Source organism: Esox lucius, chromosome 17 (assembly GCF_011004845.1).
Source record: "Esox lucius isolate fEsoLuc1 chromosome 17, fEsoLuc1.pri, whole genome shotgun sequence".
Lineage (NCBI taxonomy): Eukaryota > Metazoa > Chordata > Actinopteri > Esociformes > Esocidae > Esox > Esox lucius.
In genome coordinates, this window is record NC_047585.1 from 47804417 (window position 1) to 47829193 (window position 24777).

A 24777-nucleotide genomic window follows, 5' to 3' on the forward strand; every position below is an offset into this window, starting at 1 on the left:
AGGAGTCAATGTGCGGTAGTAACTATGAGAGATGTTACGGAAAGCACAAAACATGTCAGCAGTTATTTAGCTCATATCGACATTATCCCTCTTTTTGGATGTCCTTTGGTAAAAACTGCACCGTACAGTTACACAAATAAAAACGTACAATTAGTGTGTGTGCGTATGCGTGTGGTTGAAATGGCACCTCGTGACAATTCAGGGACGTTATAGACAAAAATAAAGTTTGTTTCAAGCCATGATTTTATTTCGAGTTTTCCAAAATTGATTACAGTGCTAAATATGCAACCGTGAAATGTGGTTTGCAGCCTAGTGAACCTTAATTTATCTGTTGCATGTTGCATCCACCGAGGTAAAGTTGGTTTTATATTCAGAGATTCAACAGAAATTCAACAGAGATTCAACAGACATTCGAAGCAAACATTTAAACGTTAAAAACGAATAGCATTCCTCACTAATAACTATGACTGACTTATCAAAATATTCTATATTAGGTTGGATAACTTTTACAAGCCTTTATTTGATCAAACAATCAAACATAGATTTCTTGCAAGTTCTCTAACATTGAAAAACGCAATTATATTGTAATAACTTTATCATCAAAAAATGTTACTAGAAACATAATTCCAAGTTCAAAATATTCTACCTTAGGGTGGACAACTTTTACAACCTTTAAATTGATCGAAAAAGTCCACTAAGATTTTCAACACATTTAAAAATATTGAAAATGACTGTTATTTCGAAATAACCTTTTCAAAAAGTATCATAAAAACTTCATTCCAAGTTTACAATATTCTACCCTAGGGTGGAAAACTTTTACCACCTTTAATTTGATCCTAAAATCACATGTACATTCTTGAAACTTTAGCAAATTTGGAAAAACCCAATTTTATTGCAATAACTATTTCAAAAAGATTCATAGAAACCCCATTACCTGTGCAACATCGCGTGGCTGTCTATGCCAGGGTACTGGAGTGGAGAATACGGCCGATAGTAGAACCTCGGATTCAGGAGGAACAGTGGTTTTTGTCCGGGCCGTGGAACACTGGACCAGCTCTATACCCTCTACGGGGTGCTGGAGGGTTCATGGGAGTTTGCCCAACCAATCCACATGTGTTTTGTGGATTTGGAGAAGGCATTCGACTGTGTCCCTCACAGCATCCTGTGGAGGGTGCTTCGGGAATATGGGGTCCTGGGTCCTTTGCTAAGGGCTGTCAGGAACCTGTACGACCGAAGCAAGAGCTTGGTCCGCATTGCCGGCAGTAAGTCAGACTTGTTCCCAGTGCATGTTGGACTCCGGCAGGGCTGCCCTTTGTCGCCGGTTCTGTTCGTAATATTTATGGACAGAATTTCTAGGCGCAGCCAGGGGCCGGATGGTGTCAGGTTTGGGGACCACACAATTTCGTCTCTGCTCTTTGCGGATGATGTTGTCGTGTTGGCCCCTTTAAGCCAGGACCTTCAGCATGCACTGGGACGGTTTGCAGCCAAGTGTGAAGCGGTGGGGATGAAAATCAGTACCTCCAAATCCGAGGCCATGGTCCTCAGTCGGAAAAGGGTGGCTTGCCCACTTCAGGTTGGTGGAGAGTGCCTGCCTCAAGTGGAGGAGTTTAAGTATCTAGGGGTCTTGTTCACGAGTGAGGGAAGGATGGAACGGGAGATTGACAGACGGATCGGTGCAGCTTCTGCAGTAATGCAGTCGATGTATCGGTCTGTCGTGGTGAAGAAAGAGCTGAGCCGCAAGGCTACGCCGGTCAATCTACGTTCCTACTCTCACCTATGGTCATGAGCTTTGGGTCATGACCGAAAGGACAAGATCCCGGATACAGGTGGCCGAAATGAGATTTCTCCGCAGGGTGGCTGGGCGATCCCTTAGAGATAGGGTGAGAAGCTCGGTCACCCGGGAGGAGCTCAGAGTAGAGCCGCTGCTCCTCCACATCGAGAGGGTTCAGCTGAGGTGGCTTGGGCATCTATTTCGGATGCCTCCGTAACGCCTTCCTGGGAAGGTGTTCCGGTCCCGTCCCACCGGGAGGAGACCCCGGGGAAGACCTAGGACACGCTGGAGGGACTATGTCTCCCGGCTGGCCTGGGAACGCCTCTGTGTCCCCCCGGAAGAGCTGGAGGAAGTGTCTGGGGAGAGGGAAGTCTGGGCATCCCTGCTTAGACTGCTGCCCCCACGACCCGGCCCCGGATAAGCGGAAGATGATGGATGGATGGATGGGGGCATCCTGAAATAAGGGTTGATGCAAATATTTTATTTCTTTCTCTTACCCCCTTGTCTGTGGGACAACTTAACTAAAAGTTGTCTGAATTTTACTAATAGAGCTGCAGATGTTTAGGCGTTAACTGAGAGTTAGAGCAGGTCAAATATTAATGAGTAGGCGGAAGTCAAAGTAGCATGTTGGATATTAGTGTCACGGTCGTGGAATGAGAAGGACACAGGCACAGAGTAGAGGTATTGAAGATAATCCATATTTAATGAGATTAAAAAAGGACTCCAACAAAACAAAAGGCAGCAACCAGTGACGTGGGTTTAACTGAACACATGCAAACCAAAATGAACCACACCTCTGGGCCTACAAACTGAACTTAAATAGGGTCCCCAATTGGAGGCAATAACTAACACCTGCCTCCAATTGGGGAAACCAAAAAAAAAGGATTAGAGGTGGATAAAGGCCACCTCCTGTCCTGTCCTGGCTATGCCCCGAACCCAGCGCAGAGATGGCTAGGGGCACAGCCAGGACGTGACAATTAGCATAGCATGTTACAGGGTGGCCAGCACCGTAATCAATGAGATGCCAGGTGATTGAGGGAGTTGATATCAGCAAGAGCTATAAATACTTCAAAGACGAAGTGGTCATCTTTTTCTTTAGTCAGACCGTAATAACTGGTCTTTAGTTGGTCTATGTCTTTAGTCAGGGTGTTATAACTGGCCTGTAGCCTGTAGCTGGTCTCTCACTTAAGTCAGGTAGTTATGACTGGTATGTAGCTGGTCTCTGTCTCTCTTTAGTCAGGTTGTTATGACTGGTATGTAGCTGGTCTCTGTCTCTCTTTAGTCAGGTTGTTATGACTGGTATGTAGCTGGTCTCTGTCTCTCTTTAGTCAGGTTGTTATGACTTGTATGTAGCTGGTCTCTGTCTCTCTTTAGTCAGGTTGTTATGACTGGTATGTAGCTGGTCTCTGTCTCTCTTTAGGCAGGTTGTTATGACTGGTATCTAGCTGGTCTCTGTCTCTCATTAGTCAGGGTATTAGAAACCGGTGTCTCCCATCAGTGTGTTATAAGTCATCTCTACTTCATTTCACTCTTTAGTCAGGGTATTAGAAACATGTCTCTAGCTGCTCTGTCTTTAGTCATTATCAAGATAGCAGCGAGAGGCTCATTATCAAGATGTACTTCACGAGGCCCAGTGTCTACCCAGTTTTTGCAAATTAGTAGTAATTTACTTAATAGTTCTCAGCTTATTCACTCAGTACAGCCTAGCATACATGATATACAGCTGATAAGACCTCCTGGACAATGGCAAACAATGCACAGAAAGAGTATTAGACAACTTTCAACTTCCACCGAAGATTGTGAAGATGCCCCGGGAGACGCTATTCGCATTGCTTACCAGTGGTGCCTGGAGGCGGCGTTGTAATTGTAAACAAAGGTGTGGGAAGCATGGAGGCACCCTGGCCAGGCTAATGCCAGCCGCACATCGGCCTTCACTACCAAGCCTGTCCCTTGCTAACGTACGGTCACTGACTAACAAAATGGATGAAATATGACTGAGAATCATCTCACACAAATGGATTATGGATTGCAGCGTCATAATATTGTTGGAAATGTGGCTTAATAATAACATTCCCAATAACGTAATTCAGCTAGATGGACGCGATGTCTTCAGAGCAGATCAGACCGAGGAGGACTTCGGTAAGACCAGAGGAGGTGGGCTGTGCATATATGTAAACAATCATGGTGTTCAAACTCTAACTTAACAAGAGTCATTTCTCAACCCGTATGGTGTACCTGATGATTATGTGTAGACCGTTTTACTTGCCTCGGGAGTTTACATCTATTGTTGTTATGGCAGTCTACATACCCCTGGATGCTAAACTAGCAATGAAAGAACTGCAGGCTGCCATTCGCAAACAGCAGAGAGAGCACCCATATGGTGTTTTTGTGATTGCAGGGGATTTCAACCATTTAAATCTGAAAACTGTTTTTCCCAAATTCCACCAAAATTTCTCCTGCCCCACCAGAGGAGACAATACAATAGACCAGGTGTACACAAACATTCCTGAGGCTTACAAAGCCATTCCCCTCCCCCACCTGGGACAGTGTGACCATCTTTCACTATTCCTACTTCCGAAGTATTTACTCCTCATTCAATGTGTGAAACCATCAGTAAGGACAGTTAAAGTGTAGCCAGAGGGGTCAGATTCACTTCTACAGCACCAGTTTCAACAGACCAAGTTTGTTTGCCTCTCAAGCCACCCTTGACTCCCATATGGACATAAAAACATATGCTTTCTCCATTCTGGATTACATCAACATCTGCACCAACAATGTCACCCCCATAAACTAATAAAGACCTTCCCCAACCAGAAGCCTTGGATTAATTTGATCATAAATTTGTCTACATTCTAAAAGCAATTACAAATACCTTTTCAAAACAGTTCACGGTACCTTGTCTGATATTGCCTGCCAACTAGAACTCCAAGACCCAAATCTTGATAATATTACTCAATATCATTATCTTACATGGTTAAAAAAGGACAAACTCAGTTACTAACATTTTCAAAATGTCACTGGCCCAGGCGGTTGTCCCAACGTGCTTCAAGACCGCAATACCCAGTACCGAAGCAGTCGTTTGCATCTAGCCTGAATGACTTCTGACCTGTTGCACTCACCTCCACAATCATGAAGTTCTTCAAAAGAATAGTTCTTGTCCACCTTAAGTCCTGCCTCCCCAAAACACTGGTTCCCAACCAGTTTGCCTACCAGTCGATTTGGTCTACAGAGGACGCCATCTCCACGGCTTTACACTTTGTACATTAAATTTGCCTCTTTGCACATTTATAATTGCTATCGTACTTGCATTTTTACATTTGTAACATATGCATGTCTACTGTACCTCAGGGACCTCATTGCTGCTATCTCTGCATCCCTGTTGCACATGCTACCTTACACCTTCAGTTTGCCACGTTTGCACATCTACAATGCCATAAAGAATTTGTACCTGCACAACTATTATCCCACTTTTAACATACACTATACTTAATACTCAATTGCACATTTAGTACACTGTTTGCACAATTATTAGGCAAGTGAGTATTTTGACCATGTCACCAATCTGTATAAAGTTGAATGCGTATTGGATTTAAGCATATCAGGGGATGTGTATTTGCCTAAGGAGATCAACACCCTATATCAAGGGGTGCATAATTATTAGGTAGTTTCTTTTACTCAGGCAAAATGTGCCAAAGAGATTTAACTGACTCTGAAAAGTCAACAATTGTAAAAAGTATTTCAGAGGGATGCAGCACTCTTGAAATTGCTAAGATATTGGGGCATGATCACAGGACCATCAAACATTCTGTTGCAAATAGTCAACAGGGTCACAAGAAACATGTTGACAAAAAAGACGCAAATTAACTGCCAAAGGTTTGAGAATAATCGAACGTGAAGCTACCAGGAACTCGTTTTCCTCCAGCGCCATCATATTCCAGAACTGCAACTTACCTGGAGTGGCCAGAAGTGCAAGGTGTTCAGTGCTCAGAGACATGGCCAAGGTAAGGAAGGCTGAAACCCGACCACCACTGAATAAGACACATAAGTTGAAACATCAAGACTGGGCCAAGACATATCTGAAGACAGAATTTTCAAAGGTTTTATGGACTGATGAGATGAGAGTGACTCTTGACGGTCCAGATGGATGGGCCCCTGGCTGGATCAGTAACGGGTACAGAGCTCCACTTCGAATCAGACCCCAGCAAGGTGGCGGTGGGGTACTGGTATGGGCTGGTATTATCAAAGATGAGCTAGTTGGACCTTTTCGGGTTGAAGATGGACACAAACAAAACTCCCAAACCTACCGGCAGTTTTTAGAAAAGACACTTTCTTCAAGCAGTGGTACTGGAAAAAGTCTGCATCTTTCAAGAAGACCATGATTTTTATGGAGGACAATGCTCCATCACATGCATCGAAATACTCAACTGCGTGGCTAGCCAGTAATGGCCTTAAAGATGAAAGATTAATGACATGGGCCCCTTCCTCACCAGACCAACGACCCTATTGAGAACTGGTGGGCCCTTCTCAAACAGGAGATTTACAATGAAAGAAAACAGTACACCTCTCTGAACAGTGTCTGGAAGGCTGTGGTTGCTTAAGGCTTATGGCTGTTATTGAAAATAAAGGTGGCTTTATTGGTCACTGATTTGTTTTGAAAGGTCACATTTATTTGTATATTTTGAGTTGTTTGTTTATTATTCTCACTTTAACAGATGAAAATAAAGTGAGATGGGAACATTTTAGTTTTTCATTTAGTTGACCAATAATTCTGTACACTAATAATTGCCCAATAATTGTGCACACATATATATTCTCCTAAGAAAGCCAAAACCTCACTTTTACTTTTTTTAATATTCAGTTTTGAGGTTTATTAACATTTTGGATTAACAGAGAGCTCTGTAGTTGATCAGTAATGAAATTACTCCTCAAAAATACAACTTGCCTAATAATTGTGCACACAGTGTTGCCATTTGTACTGCATTTGCCTTTATTGCACAGCTACACATTCCACTTGTAATATGCATATACTTAATACTTGTAAATACTTGTACATTTTCTGCCCTACTCTTTTTGCACTTCTGGTGAGATGCTAACTGGATTTCATTGTACTGTACTTGTACTGTTCAATTACAATAAAGTTGAATCTAATCTACAAACCCGAAAGTGAGACATTTTGTAATGTCATGCCAAATATTGGCTCATTTTGGATTTCATGAGAGCTACACATTCCAAAAAAGTTGGGACAGGTAGCAATAAGAGGCCGGAAAATTTAAATGTACAGATAAGGAACAGCTGGATGACCAATTTGCAACTTATTATGTCAATTGGCAACATGATTGGGTATAAAAAGAGCCTCTCAAAGTGGCAGTGTCTCTCAGAAGTCAAGATGGGTAGAGGATCACCAAGTTTCTCAGAGAAAAATTGCAAAGAGTTTGAAGTTATCATCATCTACAGTGTATAAAATCATCCAAAGATTCAGAGAATCTCTGTGCGTAAGGGTCAAGGCCGGAAAACCATACTGGACCGTGATCTTCGGGCCCTCAGACGGCACTGCATCATAAAATATTGAAATTTGAAACTTCCACATCATTGCATTCTGTTTTTTTTCACAATTGTACAGTGTCCCAACTTTTTTGAAATCGGGTTTGTAATTATAACCAGTGTGGAATTATTGTATGAATGTACGCTTTGATATACAACAGAACATCTGTTTGAATTAGTTCACAGGAAGTCATGTAAAGAGGAAGCTTGCGACTGTAATTTGCCAGTAGGCTTATAGTAGTCTGTTGAATTTTCGATTGCCACACCCCTGTGTAGATGAGTGTGTATTGCCCTTTCCTAACTGACATTGAGTTGAAAAGCAAAGAGGCAACACTTCCTGAGAAAATGTAAATTAACGATTGAATTCTCTCTCCCTTCACTCGACGTGTACATTCTTAACAGAAGTGACCACTATACATAAAGGCTAATATCCTACGCCAGTCTGTTTCGGGTCAGTCTTTAATCATGGTGTTATAACCAGTCTCCATCCAGTCTCTTTATTCATTATAACTGGTCTGTTTCTGGTAATATCTTTAATCATGGTGTTATAACTGGTCTTTACCTGGTCTTTCTTTAGTCAGGGTGTTATAACTGGTCTTTACCTGGTCTTTCTTTACGCATAGTGCAATAGGCCTTACTTGGTATAACATGTTCAGTTTGACTACAGGGCCGTATTATATTTGGTAAGTGATTCTTGTTGTTGTGGATAGAAGAGCTGATATCTATTTGTTTGGTTAAGCATCTAGAATATTGACATTTAGTTGTACCCACTGTAACCAATGAACTTTGATTTGATCAGTGTTATCCATTGACTCTGTGTTCCCACATTCTCTGTGTTGTTGCTCCTGTGTTTGCGGTAGAAGAGCTGCGGGGTGTGACGATAGTTGAGCTGATCAAGAAGGAAGGCAGCACCTTGGGCCTGACCATCTCCGGAGGAACAGACAAGGATGGCAAGCCCCGAGTTTCCAACCTGCGGCCTGGAGGCCTAGCTGCCAGGTGAGAATTTTTGTTGTTTTTGTGATTTTTTTTGTAGTAGTTTAATTAACTGTCACAAGAGATACAAATAAATAAATGAAATACACAATGAAATAATTCTGTCACATCTTTGCACAGCTGGCATGGGATTCCATGCCCTCTCCCCCTCATTTTGCGCACGGACACCTTGTTATGTTTACCCTCACCTTTTTTCCTGATCACTGTCCCTAGTTAAGTTTTTCCTTCTCTAGTGTATCTGGTCTGTCTTTGTTTTGGATTTGCCCATCTGTAATGTCTGTTCTGTCTTGTGATTTCATTTCTGTTTTGTTTCAGCTTTGATTAAAGTTCTCAAATTCATATTTTAAACATTCTCCCAGCGCATTTGTCACAGTGTTATAAATTCCAGTGTAAGTCAGACAAAAAATGAATAGCAACCTCAAAGCATACACACTCTCTCAATCACACAGCTCCATGATAAAAAAGAAAATACAAAACAAAACTGGAATGAGAGGTCAACCCTTCCTTGGTCTTTTTCTTCTTCTACTTAATCCCTTAGCAGAGAGTACCTTGTGACACTGCACTAATCTGCTAACTGATTTACAATGTTTCTGCTATAGCTTGCAATGAATCAACTAGCTAGCTGTTCTTGCTATAGTGTGCAATAAATTAACTAGCTAGCTGTTACTGCTGTAACATGCAATTAATTAATTAGCTAGCGGTTCCTGCTGCAATGTACAATGAATCAACTAGAGCTGTTCCGGCTGTAGCGTACAATGAATTAACTAGCTATCTGTTCCTGCAGTTGTGTATAATAACTCTATTAGCTACCTGTTCCTGCTGTAGTGTGCAATAAATCTACTAGCTAGCTGTTCCTGCTGTAGTGTACAATGACTCTACTAGCTAGCTGTTCCTGCTGTAGTGTACAATTAATCTACTAGCTACCTGTTCCTGCTGTAGTGTACAATGACTCTACTAGCTAGCTGTTTCTGCAGTAGGATATAATGAATCAACTAGCTAGCTGTTCCTGCTGCAGTGTACAGTAAATCTACTAGCCAGTAATTCCTGTTGTTGCGGACTATATGGAGATGTATGCAGGCTATTTTTACTGATAGTGGTCATCAGAGATGGCACTGCTTCAGAAATACAACAGTTTTTGTGTATTGTGATGTTCATTTGAACAAGCTCCATTGACCTTACAATAATTCTGCTCCTTCTTAAAAAGAACCACGGATCCTGTTTGGGATGTTTAAAGGAGTCATCACCAAGAAGGGCAATCACTAGATAAGTAAGATTGGCTATATTATCAGGCTAGATTATATCAGATTTATGATCAATCAAAATTAATTAGAATACCTTATGTGAACTGACATAACTACAATGCATTTACTGTTAATTATCCTAATTCAGTGAGGCTTGAAGCCTATCTGACCTAGTAACCCTTGGCCTATTCATTCTCGGCGGTTACATCTCAACAGGGGCCAACTGAATAGCCAACAAAGAATGTGGCCACAGCTATTAGAAATCAGGCAACTTCCATCGCAGGTCTTCTGACAGCATAGAGGGTGTGGCACACTTTGCTTGAGTTGATGCAGTGGAGTCTTTCAAAATGTAAATTTCAGTTCCGAATTTTCTCAACATTGCAGAATTCCAGAATAATATTTTCAATTTTGGCTCTGACATTGTGTGAGGTTTAAAATCTGGTTTTGCATAGGTCTTCTGCAGCTACATGTTAGTACAATGATATACTTGGTTAGGAAAGGAAATAACAGATTTCTTTCTGATTGATCTGTGATCATAAGTTAAAGTGAAACATTATCTCTGTACTGTACAGTACAGTTACTACTTTATGTGAGGCAGGCATTGAAATTGACATTTCTGTGAAAAACTGTCAGGTTAACAGGATTTAAATCCAAAGAAGTGTTGACATCCTAATTTATTTGATTTTTTTCACAGATTTGCACATTTCATCCATATCCAATTATTACTTTTCTTTCTGACAGTGTGTGGACAGATGCCCCCAGTAGAGACCTGTACGTTTAGGGTATGGAAAGATTTCCGACTGACATAGTCTGCCTCCACAGGTCCAGATGGGGACTGGCAAGCACAAGGGTACAGTCTATTATGCCTATAAAATTGTGAAATCTTGTAAAAAAAGGATTATGTTAATACAGAGGCTTTTTAACCTTTAGGCTACTTTACATTTATTCTCAGTGTCACATACCTGCAATTGAATACAATGCCTCCGCCTTTGCAAGACCTTCTGCATCACCAACACTTTACAAGAATGTCCCACACATGCAAAGACAGCGCTATGCAGACAGACTGAACAGTGGTCAAGGCATGGCTATGTTGAGTGTGGTTCCAGCAGAATGCATAGGTAAACTTTGCTGGGCCTACTGAACCCACAGATGCTCATCAGGGAAGCCCAGTGGAGAACTTCTTCTTATGACTATTTCACGTACTACGATTCTAGTATTACTGGCTTATAAGCTTTTAAAACGGCCAGTGGCAAAAGCCATACAGTTCATAGATGCTATTTGTGGTCGAAGTAAACTTTATAAGGAATGTTAGTCAGTTTAACACAATGATTAATGGTGTCTAGCGAAATATATAAACTTGGCATGATGTTAATGCGTGACAGAATTTAATTCAAAAGCCCAAAAACGATTGGCTTTTGAAGACAGTGGAAGTGTTAAGACATGCTTTTCTTAACTTGTTTATTGGTCACAATGACATAAAAGTCGGAACTTATGATTCCAAACACGGACAGGACAAAAGTGATGAGTGCAAGAAAATACACGGAACGGTCTTTTGGGATTCTGTTTCCGCCCGATGGACATTCTTTGGAACACAGCTAAATTAAGCTTGACAGTTAACCTGCGAGGGAGCAGGCTAGTTCATTGGTATAAGTTACCTTAGTTACTGAGCAGGGACTCCTATAAGCCACCTTAATGGAACGGAACTCTCACTAAAATTAGCCAGACTTATCTGCCTTGTTGGAATACCCCCCAGGACACTGACCTTATTGTTTTCAAGCCACTCCAATGTGGCTTTGGCTGTATGTTTGGGGTCAAACATACAGCATTCTCCAAAAACCTAGGTCTCTTATAGTCTTCAGAAGGTTTTCTTTTAGTATTCCTCAGTTTCCTTTGTTCCCTCTATCTTCTCAAGCTTTCCAGCTCTTGATGCAGAGAAGCATCATAGTGTGATGCTGTCACCACCATGTTTCACAGTAGAGATTATGTTCTCTGGGTGATGTGCAGTGCAAGGCTTGTGCCAAGCATGGCACTTAGTGTTCAGGCCAAGAAGCTCTATTTTGGTTTAATTAGATAATAGAAACTTCTCTGACATGCCTTCGTGTGAGTTTTCTTTTCAACAATGGCTTTCTTTTTTCCAATCTTCTATAAAGCCCAATTTTGTCAATCACCTGGGATATTGTAGCAGTATGCACATTGTCTCCCAGCTCAGCCATGAAATAACTCCTTTAGAGTTACCATCCACCTGAATAGTGCCCTTCTTGCCCAGACACTTTGTTTGAGGAACCCCTGTTCTCCATAGATTCATAGCCATATTTTCTCAATTTCTTAACAACTGAATTTACTCTGGGGGATATTCAATTCCTTCAATCCCATCCCTTCTGATATTATACCCCTGGCTGATTATTTTGAACAACATTATTTGCGTTGGATGTTTCTTCATCTTCATGATGTTGTTTTGCTCTGGAATTGCACTATAACAGTTGGACCTCCCAGAGAGAGATCCAGGTGTATTTAACTTGACATCATTTAAAACACCTTAAACACTCAACTGGACTCAGAAAATGTATTTACATGATTTCTTATGCAATCAGTACATTTTCTTTACAGATTAATTTTTTTACATTTACATGATAGTCATTTTCATTTTGACCAGTAGCCAAAAACCTTGATTAAATACAAACCCGATTCCAAAAAAGTACACTGTACAATTGTGAATAAAAACAGAATGCAATTGGATGCGATGTGGAAGTTACCATCATCTTCCGCTTATCCGGGGCCGGGTCGCGGGGGCAGCAGTCTAAGCAGGGATGCCCAGACTTCCCTCTCCCCAGACACTTCCTCCAGCTCTTCCGGGGGGACACCGAGGCGTTCCCAGGCCAGCCGGGAGACATAGTCCCTCCAGCGTGTCCTAGGTCTTCCCCGGGGTCTCCTCCCGGTGAGACGGGACCGGAACACCTTCCCAGGAAGGCGTTACGGAGGCATCCGAAACAGATGCCCAAGCCACCTCAGCTGACCCCTCTCGATGTGGAGGAGCAGCGGCTCTACTCTGAGCTCCTCCCGGGTGACAGAGCTTCTCACCCTATCTCTAAGGGATCGCCCAGCCACCCTGCGGAGAAAGCTCATTTCGGCCACCTGTATCCGGGATCTTGTCCTTTCGGTCATGACCCAAAGCTCATGACCATAGGTGAGAGTAGGAATGTAGATTGACTGGTAAATCGAGAGCTTCGCCTTGCGGCTCAGCTCTTTCTTCACCACGACAGACCGATACATCGACCGCATTACTGCAGAAGCTGCACCGATCCGTCTGTCAATCTCCCGTTCCATCCTTCCCTCACTCGTGAACAGGACCCCTAGATACTTAAACTCCTCCACTTGAGGCAGGCACTCTCCACCAACCTGAAGTGGGCAATCCACCCTTTTCCGACTGAGGACCATGGCCTCGGATTTGGAGGTACTGATTTTCATCCCCACCGCTTCACACTCGGCTGCAAACCGTCCAAGTGCATGTTGAAGGTCCTGGCTTGAAGGGAAGTGGAAGTTTCAAATTTAAATATTTTATTCAGAATACAACATAGATGACATATCAAATGTTTAAACTGAGAAAATGTATCACTTTAAGGGAAAAATAAGTTGATTTTAAATTGCATGGCATCAACACATCTCAAAAAAGTTGGAACAAGGCCATGTTTACCACTGTGTGGCATCCCCTCTTCTTTTTATAACAGACTGCAAACGTCTGGGGACTGAGGAGACAAGTTGCTCAAGTTAATGAATAGGAATGTTGTCCCATTCTTGTCTAATACAGGCTTCTAGTTTCTCAACTGTCTTAGGTCTTCTTTGTTGCACCTTCCTCTTTATGATGCGCCAAATGTTTTCTATGGGTGAAAGATCTGGACTGCATGCTGGCCATTTCAGTACCCGGATCCTTCTTCTATGCAGCCATGACATTGTAATTGATGCAGTATGTGGTCTGGCATTGTCATGTTGGAAAATGCAAGGTCTTCCCTGAAAGAGACGACGTCTGGATGGGAGCATATGTTGTTCTAGAACTTGGATATAACTGTCAGCATTGATGGTGCCTTTCCAGATGTGTAGGCTGCCCATGCCACACGCACTCATGCAACCCCATACCATCAGAGATGCAGGCTTCTGAACTGAGCGCTGATAACAACTTGGGTTGTCCTTGTCCTCTTTAGTCCGGATGACATGGCGTCCCAGTTTTCCAAAATGAACTTCAAATTTTGATTCGTCTGACCACAGAACACTTTTCCACTTTGCCACAGTCGATTTTAAATGATCCTTGGCCGAGAGAAAATGCCTGCGCTTCTGGATCCTGTTTATATATGGCTTCTTTTTTGACCTATAGAGTTTCAGCCGGCAACAGCGAATGGCACGGTGGATTGTGTTCACCGACAATGTTTTCTGGAAGTATTCCTGAGCCCATGTTGTGATTTCCATTACAGTATCATTCCTGTATGTGATGCAGTGCCGTCTGAGGGCCTGAAGATCACGGGCATCTAGTATGGTTTTCTGGCCTTGACCCTTACGCACAGAGATTGTTCCAGATTCTCTGAATCTTTGGATGATATTATGCACTGTAGATGATGATAACTTCAAACTCTTTGCAATTTTTCTCTGAGAAACTCCTTTCTGATATTGCTCCACTATTTTGTGATCCTCTGCCCATCTTGACTTCTGAGAGACACTGCCACTCTGAGAGGCTCTTTTTATACCCAATCATGTTGCCAATTGACAAAATAAGTTGCAAATTGGTCCTCCAGCTGTTCCTTATCTGTACATTTAACTTTTCTGGCCTCTTATTGCTACCTGTCCCAACTTTTTTGGAATGTGTAGCTCCCATGAAATCCAAAATGAGCCAATATTTGCAAATATTTACAAAATGTCTCACTTTCAACATTTGAATTTATCTATATTCTATTGTGAATTAAATATAAGTTTATGAGATTAAGAAATTATTCCATTCCTTTTTTACTCACAATTTATACAGTGTCCCAACTTTTTTGGAATCGGGTTTGTACATTATGGTTGTAACACAATAAAAGTCCAAGGTGGTGAATAGTTTTAAGAGCCATTGTAATGCTCTACTTCACAATTCTATTACATGAACAGCAACTTCCCAAAAACATTTCTGAGTTCAGATGGCTGTACTACTTCAAAACTTATTTGGCAGTGACAGTCAACAGGGAGTGCATCGATGAACTCCATCCGGTCCAATGTGTTTGTTGCATTCGCTGTGGCTCACCTTGAAGGGGCAGTGGAAGTTAATGAGAGAACAGCTAAGTTTTGATTGGCTGAGAGAGCAGTGGGCTTTTTTACATCTGCGTTGTCATCTGTTTATATTGTAGTGTGTGTCTGGGATTGCCTCATTTAGGAGTAGCACATTAAATGAGTTTGTTTTTCCAGTGCATGTTTTTATTTCAAAGGTTAAGTAACTTGCAACATTATTGCTTGCCCTCCAAAATGTTCATGCCTAAAATTCTCTAGTTCCTGCTCTACCTGACAATCCTATTATGTGAACAACAACATGCAAAATAATTTCCTGGTAAATTCAGCTGCCTTTAATATTTCAGACCACAAAAAATCTATTTGGCACTTACAATGAACAAGAAATGCATTGATTACCTGTTCCTATTTGTGTGGAATCCAGAATGCTGTGTTGTAGAATAGATATTTTTTTGTCTGCGTGTAGCACCTGAATGTTGTGAGCTGTGGAATGTTTGTCCTGATATGTTTTCACTCTGGAGAGTTGACAGTAACCTGAATGTTGTGAGGTGTAGAATGTTTGTCCTGATATGTTTTCACTCTGGAGAGTTGACTGTAACCTGAATGTTGTGAGGTGTAGAATGTTTGTCCTGATATGTTTTCACTCTGGAGAGTTGACAGTAACCTGAATGTTGTGAGGTGTAGAATGTTTGTCCTGATATGTTTTAACTCTGGAGAGATGACAGTAACCTGTTACTGTGGTGATAATGTATTTTTTGCCAGGCAGCGATGTGCCAGCGACTGATGATTTTGCAGGTTTTCCTACTTACAAAGCATGTAGAGGTCTGTAATTTTTATCAGAGGTACACTTCAACTAAAACAAAAATCCAGAAAATCTTATGTCATGCAATAACATTAATGCAAATTAATTACTTATTATGTATTAGATTCCATCGCTCACAGTTAAAGAGTATCTATGATATAAATTACAGACTTCTACATGCTTTGTAAGTGGGAAAACCTTCAAAATCGGCAGTGTATCAAATACTTGTTTTCCCCACTGTATGTTTGTGCCCAATGGCGAGAGAAAATCCATAATGTTTGTGCCACTAACTACAATCTAAATGAACATATGGTAGTTCTCCACAGAATGCCACAGAGAAGGTCCAAATAAATTGTCTTTCAAAGTTCCATCTCAACTACCGTTTGATTGTTATTGGTTATTAAGTTGACAACTGTAATTAGATTTGAACCAACTCAATCTTAGCCATCTGTCCTACGTCTCAAACCCTGTGAAAAGCAAATAATGTAAATATCATAGAAGTAATATCTATTTTTTTATATTGTATCAATGATCAGAGGGGATAGACAACACAACAAGGACATCTTTCATTGGCTGATCCTAACTGATCAAGAAAGACCAGACTATCATCAAAGGAGAATAATTACAATTTTACTACTTTAAAATAGAACCTCAATAACTCAGTACATTTGCTCCCAGATGCAACATTGGGAAGTACAGTACTTACCAATGTTTTATCTATCCATCTCAATGGCAGGCACACAATATATTTACATTATCATAGTGTAGCTGTTTATGACATTATATATGTTATATTTGTGTTGTCATGTTGCTTTCTGCAGGAGTGATCAGCTGAACGTGGGAGACTACATTAAATCAGTGAACGGCATCAACCTGACCAAGTTGAGACATGAAGAGATCATCAGTCTGTTGAAGAATGTGGGAGAAAGGGTGGTGCTGGAGGTGGAGTATGAACTGCCCCCGTCAGGTAGGAGGCTGTCTCTGATGCGTGGGTTGTAGGTTTGACTCAAAATAGACCCTATCTTCTATAGCAGCAAGCACTTGTGTATATAGGAGATCATTGGATTGCCCTAAAATATGACTTCAAATGCCACCTATCCTATCATAGGTCTTGCTGAAGTTTTTAACAAACGGCTGAATGTGATACACTGATATGGTCCATGCGTGCACTACTCTGATTGGTTTGTGTGTATTGCTCTTTTGACTAGCATCTCAATTCACCGGTCAGGTGTGGAGCTAACCCAATCTTAATTGTGTCCTTCAAAGTGAATGGACATTTTCTAGATTGAGACGCATCATCTCCACTATCCACCAACTTAACTCCCAATGAGAATATGCTAGAAATTGTGGCTCAAATCCATATGCCACTAGCTTATAGTACCAGTGCTAGATTTGGAACTTTAAATTATTCCCTAATGTGAATTTTGCTTCCAGTTTACTGCTTCTTGACCTGTCGATCAAGTTGGATTTTTTTCTGGTAAAAAATCTTACTTCATACATCCCAAAATACACTGTGTATACATTTCAATAGAATTCCAGTAAATAGACATCGTCATAGAGTAATTAATCATAGAGTTCATAAACGTTTATGTACATGTTGTAACCGGGACATGCAGGGTACAGACACAAGTGTTCAGGGCCCTCAAGGGCGTTTTGAGAGGTAGTAGAGGAGGTGCTGAAGGAAAAAGCAAAACACACTGATGGAAACTACCCTAGTCACCGTTTTACCCAATTACGCAACATTTTCCCTCTCCCCAGACAAAAAAACAAAGATTGACCCAAAATATTTAAGCTTTCTATATGACTTTACTGTATCATTATGTTTCTGATGGAATGTTTTAAATGTGTCAGTGCCTGAATACACATAATGACAATTTAAACAGGGTGTGGCTCCTACCAACAAGACAAGACATATTGTGAAATGACCTGATATTCGTAGTGGCCCGACGCCGTGCTGAAGGCAGTCTTCCACTTGTCTCCTTCCTGGAGCACCAGGTTTCACGTGCCCCGGAGTTCCAGCTGCTCTATGGCCAAAGGGACGGGGGGCATTGGACACTGAACATGAAGGTTTTGTCGTTCAGGCCCCGGTAGTCAGTGCACAGTCAGAGCCCAGCGTCCTTCTTGACAATGAAGAAGCTCGCTGAAGCAGATGAGGTGGAGTGGCACATGTGCCCCTGCTCCAGCGTTTCCTTGGCGCGGTGTCGTGGTGTCAGGCAGGAAGTTGATGTCACAGTCCCAGGAACGGTGGGCAGAGATGCCTGGCCATCTTTTCCTGCCCAGGTCCATGTACTCCTATGGGATGTAGCAGCGCCTCCCATTAGTGATGGAGAGCAGGCGTGTCCATGGGGTGCGCTGCTGCCATCAACCTCCAGCTGGCGGTCAGTACATCGGCTAGGTGGAGCGCTGGAGAGGGCACACATCCCCACCTGGGGCAGCTGTTATTATATTGGTTATGTTAACAATGGTCTTTGTGTCTTTCTCCTGTACAGCACCAGACAGTTCCTCAGGTGTGATTTCCAAGACCATTGAAATATGTTTGCACAAAGAAGGAACCAGTTTTGGCTTTGTCATGAGAGGTATATAACTACATAAACCGGCTCCGTCCTCAAACACACACTGTACCCTCTGTAGTGCAATACAGTCCATCAAGGCCCATCCAGACTAGTAGGGAATATGCCTGCAGTATGCTTTCATTAGCCAGACCTTTGCATCCTTACTCTACATGTGTCTAACAGTACCATGCAACTACTATTGAGAGTAATTTAAAATGTAGTAAAACCAACAGCATGGAAGATAGTTTCAGCTGCTGTATGGATGGTAACAAGGATGAGCAACAGAAAAGTGTCCCACATAATCAGATTTGTTTATAGTTTATGTTTTAGATTTATCAGGAAGACATGCAAAAACTGGACATAAGAATGTCAAAGATCATTAAGTATGAAGACACAAAAACAATCGTCAGTATTGTCTATCCCTGACAAAACTGAAATGTTATGCTTTGGGGCCCAGTCTTAGTCTGATCAGCTTTTGCATATCTTTATAATAAACAGTCTTTCAGAGAGTCTCACATATACAGTTTTTGAGTATGTTTATACTGAACAATCTTAGATAAATTGTGTAGGTGGATCTTTCGGTGGGATTTCTCTGAGTCTCAGATGCCTGAACTTGTCTGTTTCTTCTTCCATTTTCAGGAGGCTCACATGAAGACTGGCACAAATCACGACCCTTAGTGGTCACCTACGTTAGACCAGGAGGTCCAGCAGACCGGTGCGTATAGGAACGACGTCCATTTCCACATCCCAAATTCCACCCTAGTCCAAATCAGTTTGTGTTGTAGCTCTGTTGCAGTTCAGTGGCCCTGACGACCATTTTACAGAACTGTTAGCAAGGCAGAAATCTAATCGAACCAAATGGATAGTCACAGACCAAAATGCTGAACTGTGGTGTCAAAATCTTGTACTTGGCTGGTTACGAGGTATTTTGAACATAAAAACATCTCATGTTTCTAGTTGCTTATGCATGTTTTTTCACCTGTTCTAACACAGATATGAATGACAGATGTGAAATTAGAGGGAGGAGTTGTTAGTGAAGTAGAAGTTAGAGGAAGGAGATGTTAGTGGGAGGAGAGGTTAGATGGAGGAGATGTTAGTGGGAGGAGAAGTTAGCAGGGAGTTAATGTTAGAGGGGAGGAGAAGGGAGGAGAGGTTGGAGGGGAGGAGAAGTTAGCAGGGAGTTAATGTTAGAGGGGAGGAGAGGTTGGAGGGGAGGAGAAGTTAGCAGGGAGTTAATGTTAGAGGGGAGGAGAAGGGAGGAGAGGTTGGAGGGGAGGAGAGGTTAGCAGGGAGTTAATGTTAGAGGGGAGGAGAAGGGAGGAGAGGTTGGAGGGGAGGAGAAGTTAAAGTGAAGGATAAGGTAGGTAAGGTTAGATGTTAGGAGAGAGGAGGAGAGAGGGGAGCTTAGAGGGGAGAAGGCAGGAAAGGTTAGAGGGGAGGTTAGATGGAGGAGAGTCTAGATGTGAGAGAGGAGGCTATAGGTGAGAGAGGAGGCTATAGGTGAGAGAGGAGGCTATAGGTGAAGGAGAGGTTAGATTGGGTAGATTCTGCCTGACAATTCCTACTAATTTTGTTTTGATATTTCCATTCTCTTCATTCTCTCAAATCTTTTTTATGACTTCACAGATAATTTTTTAATGGACGATTATTTTTTTAAATAGAAAGACATTCTCATTTAGTATCTTATTTTTGAACTTCTGAACCTTTTAATGTCATGATGAATCTGGTTTGTACTCCTATAATGACATTTGTGGAGAAGAAAGGATTGCACTGTTAGTCTATACTTGCTGTTAACGAAGCATGTGAACAATAACATTTTATGAAATCTCCTCTCAGCACATCCAGAAGAGTACCGCTGTCCCAGAGCCTCTCCCATTTTCATTCGCACTTCTGACCTTAGGGAGTTTTTCCTGTTCACTGTGTTTCAACATCTTGTTCTTTATGTAGGTTCTCTGTATAAGCACTTTGACAGGATGCAAAAAGTGGAACATAATATTACATTATTATCTCACTTCTCCTTTCCCCTGGTCCCTTCTGCTTTTCCTGCCTCATTCCCCCTCTGTGAACATATTCTTTCTCTCCTTTCTCTCACTGTATTCATCTCCCTCCATCTCTGACTCTCTCCCCCCTCGAGTTGTTGGTTGAGTCAGCGTTTCTAGGTCTCTGTGGCTGCCTCCTGTCATCACTACTAAAACTAAAAAACGGCTGAAAATGGCCTCAGAATTGTGTAACTGTCCTTGTCAGTTTGGTTTGAAAAGTAACCATTTTCATTTACCAAATGACTGACATATTTTTTTTTATTTAAACTGAAAGAAACAACTTGGTGACTTTTTTTTTTTGTACATCTATATGTCTGTATGTTTGTAAATCTGTCTGTCTGTTTGTATATCTATCTGCCTGTTTGTATATCTGTCTGTTTGCATACCTTTCTGTATATCTGTGTATCGGTCTGTTTGTATCACTGTCTATCTGTTTGTTTACATATCTGTCTGTATGAATACATGTCTGTAAATCTATCTGTCTGTCTGTATATCTGTCTGCATATCTATCTGTCTGTCTGTATATCTGTCTGCATATCTATTGGCCTGTATGTATACCTCTCTGTCTGTCTGTCTGTTTGTAAGTATGTCTGTCTGTCTGTCTGTTTGTATGTATGTCTGTCTGTATGTATGTCTCTGTCTATCTGTCCTTGTCTCAACATCCTATATCTCTGCCTCTGTCCCTCTGTCCTTTGTCCCCCATCCTTTTTATCCCTATAGAGAAGGCACTCTGAAGACAGGGGATCGTCTTCTGAGTGTTGATGGGGTCCCCCTTCATAGTGCCAACCATGGCGATGGTCTCACGGTGCTCAACCAGTGTGGCCAGGAGGCTCTCTTCCAGATCGAGTATGACGTCTCCATCATGGGTGAGAGTAACCACACTACCAGCCAAAGTTTTAGAACACACACATTTTTCAAGTTTTTATTGAGATTTACACAGTTTAATCAAAATCTTTGACTCATCAAAATAGCCATTTGTATACATAAAAGCCAAACACACTTGTGCCGTTCTTTCTACAATGATATTGATCAGAAAGTTATTCCCAAAACTGTTGCAGTAGTTCCCTCAAATGTTTGGACTTGTAGGTTGCTTTGCTTTCACCCTTCTGCCCAGTTCATCCCGGACCAGTTCAATGGGGTGTCAGTCTGGAGACTGTGCTGGCCATTCCATGATTTGAAGCCTACTGTCTTGCTATTTTGTTCTTTGGTATTTCTGACTAGCGGTCGACCGATTATCTGCCTGGCCGATAATTGGATTCGATATTCATACCTTTTACAATAATCTGAATTGTTAATTTGTCTGATGTAACTGCCGAAAAAAAACCTAGTTTAAAGTGCTTCTCTGGCAGCCGCATCTTTCTGAAAGGTTTCTGCTAGTTTTGCTCAAGGTCCCGCCCTCAGAATTATCAGATTGGTTATACATCACAAGTAAATAGCCAGTCAACACTGTATGTCATATTTGTGGGAGACGTGGGAAAGAACGCAGAGAGATGCATGGCTGAGACGAGAGGCTGTTTTCTCAAACGTAAGAATGCTGACGTTGCAATAAACATCACAATAATCTAAACTGAAGTTGCAACAAATGTTACAATTATATGATCTTATTCTATGATGACAATACCCCACATTCTTTTGGGGGACTAACGTTACTCTTTCAAAAATGCCTGAACTAATGTTGTTGTGTAGCCTACTAGCAGGAAAACAACTGATATTGCCATTGGAAAGCAATTTTTCAAGACTTTCGTTTAATAGACAAACATTATAAGGGATTTCATTCAACGGTGGCGAAAGTCATGGCTTTTTTCACACCTTTTCCGCCAAAGTCCCTGCCTAATGCGCTTTGTTGCAGTAAAAGATAGCTAAAGCTAATGACATCAGTGCTAATGGAACTAGATAGCTAAACATTTTTGTATGGTAACAATTGATATAACAGAATACTTGCCCATATTCAGGGTTTTTAAAATTTTTGCATGATGGTAGCTGGGTTTCACCTCTCGTGAGGATATTCTGTTGCCTATGAACATGAGTGTTACACCATTAGCTAACGTTGTTTGAATGCGATAGCTTGATGTAACATTAGTTCTTGCTTGTCACTTATTCCAAAGCTGTTCATATTCTGTAACCATGACACAACAGCAGAAATACTCCACCAACAATAATGTTGTTTGGAATGATAGGTTCCCTGTTATCATGTTAATATATTACGTTCATAGAATTGGAACCAATTCATAGACAAAGGCTTTCCAGTGCTTTTGTTCTGTAATGAGTGAAGCATTTCTGAGCTCTAATAATTTAGCCTTTGCACATGGCTACAAAACAGACAAGTTAGTTTCAATAAAATTGTTTATTCATTAATTTTTACAGGAAAGAATCTTGAAAGAAATTGTAAACAGTAAAATGTACCTGATTTGGGGAGGTATTTAGTTTATTATTTTTATCTGGATAAAACTTCAGTACACAAGGAATGCTACTAAGTGCTGCAAAATTTTCATTTTTACCAGAAATGTATATCAGCCCCTTGATCGGTTGGTCATTGGTCTCCTTGATCACTATCAGCATCGGCATCAGCCCTGCAAAAAAAACATATTGGTCGACCCCTCGTTCTGACAAAGCCTGGAGGTGTGTTTTTGGTCATTATCTTGCTGTAGGATGTACCCCAGACCAACTCTGTGGAAGTCACCATCTCTAGATCTAGCAATAGAGTTGCCATTTTCTTCCACCATTTTTGATAGTTGGGGCCACAATCTGAGGAACCATCCTTTCACTTCCTTAGAGTACAAAAACTGTGAACCGAAGATTTCATAATTTGATTCGTCAGTCCATAAGACCTTCCAGTCTTCAGTAGTGCACTGGTGATGCTTCATGACCCAGGCAAGCCTTTATCTAATTTTGACATCTTAGCAATGTCTTTCTTTCTGCCACTCGCCCTGTCAAACTTGCAGGCTGAAGTCTTCTCTTTGCAGTTGAAACTGACCAGTGTTAACCTGTGCTTGAAGCTGTTGTACCATGAACCAACTTTCACACTAGCTGTTGACTCTCTGAAACTTTTCTTCCAATTCTGTTGTGGCTTTAGGTGTGCCACGCCGCTTACTGTCAACGTGTAAATGTCTTTTGATGGTGTAGGAAACTATTCACGGACACCTTGGCTTTCTATGCAATTTCTCTAAAGGAAAGAGCAACACTTAAGGGTTATAATTGTCACAAATGAGTACTGGTGGAGATTGAGGAACCAGGTGCGGGCAGAATAGCAGTTGGCTTGGTATTTTAATAGGAAAACAAACACTGAGCACAAACAACCAAAACCGAACACAAAGGTGCTGAAGTTGGACAGCAAAAAATGAACCACTCACCACTGTTGCGACATGAACAGAGACTGGGAACAATAACCGACAAGTGAGGGGAGCAGAGGAGAAACATTTAAACACATATTAATGACTTAATTGGGAATTGGTGTGAGTGACAATTGGAGACGAGACAAATGGGAATCCGGGAATATATTACTTCCTGCAGTACAAGCAGGTTGAAATACAAAATGGAGTGGAACTGGCTTTGATGTCCAGAGCTGAGTTTGAGGGTTATAGTGATGTATTGCGTTTGTATTATGTGATGGAGTGAAATAGCAAAAACTGAATTGTGAACTCCTTTGGGATACCAGAGATGTATTCATTTTAGCAATATACTTTTATGTCTTTCAGATTCTGTGACAAATGCATCTGGTCCTCTATTGGTGGAGATCGCTAAGTCGCCGGGGGCAGCACTAGGAATCTCCTTGACAACAGCCATTCACAGGAACAAACATGTCATCGTCATTGATAAAATTAAAGCAGCTAGCGTGGTGGACAGGTAACAGCTACATTATTTCATATTGTTAACTGGATGGATTTACTGAAATAAAAAGGCCAAATGTTTTATCTGTTAATATCATTGATAACAATGTGCCATGGTGTTCCAGCATCAGTCAGTTTCTGTATCATATCACTTCATTCCTTGGGACAATGTGTTTGTCAAAGCATGTATAGTGGATGAATGGTGGAAGGATGGTGGAAGGATGGTGGACGAATGGTGGAAGGATGGTGGACGAATGGTGGAAGAATGGTGGAAGGATGGTGGAAGGATGGTGGAAGGAGGATTTCACCTGATACCAGATTAACACATACTGTTATCAATGCTTTTAACTGACTGAAGTACGTTTCTTTAACAGCTACTCTATACAGTTCAGCAAAGCCATGAGCATCAGTGGTTCAAAGCAGAATAAATATTGGTGCTGTATAGGGATGCAACGTTACACGGTGTGTTATGGGACTGTTCGGTATGCCCCCTATGGTTCAATAAGCAACCGCAGAGTTATTGTACTGCAGACTACACACACGTTGTAGATTCAGATCCACAGAACCAGATGGGTAGTTTGTGAACAGTATTTTTTTTTGTTGGACAGAGTAAGTGGTGCTGGACAAGAAGAGCTAATGTCTCTTACTGAGTGCCTGACTGACTGACTATCTCTTGTTAAATAGCGTAGTGGTTAGAGACAGACGGGTTAGAGTTACAGACTGCCATGTGGGCAACTGGTATTCAATCCTCGCCTCCGACAGAGCAA

The 24777-nt window shown here is 41.5% G+C and overlaps 1 protein-coding gene across 8 annotated transcripts in view; it reads left to right on the forward strand.

The window, feature by feature from the left end:
• The window catches only part of grip2b (glutamate receptor interacting protein 2b), a 399250-nt gene that overhangs the window by 308260 nt on the left and 66213 nt on the right, over positions 1-24777 (forward strand). For 6 of the 8 annotated variants that reach the window (XM_034287202.1, XM_029113935.2, XM_029113936.2 and 3 more), the window contains 6 exons: positions 8173-8308; positions 16414-16559; positions 18082-18168; positions 18784-18859; positions 20904-21049; positions 23879-24026. In XM_034287202.1, coding sequence (XP_034143093.1) covers positions 8173-8308; positions 16414-16559; positions 18082-18168; positions 18784-18859; positions 20904-21049; positions 23879-24026 — 739 coding nt within the window. Of the gene's footprint in view, positions 1-8172; positions 8309-16413; positions 16560-16626; positions 17971-18081; positions 18169-18783; positions 18860-20903; positions 21050-23878; positions 24027-24777 lie in introns of those variants that run through there. The other 2 variants (XM_029113937.2, XM_029113941.2) reach the window with 2 other exon arrangements.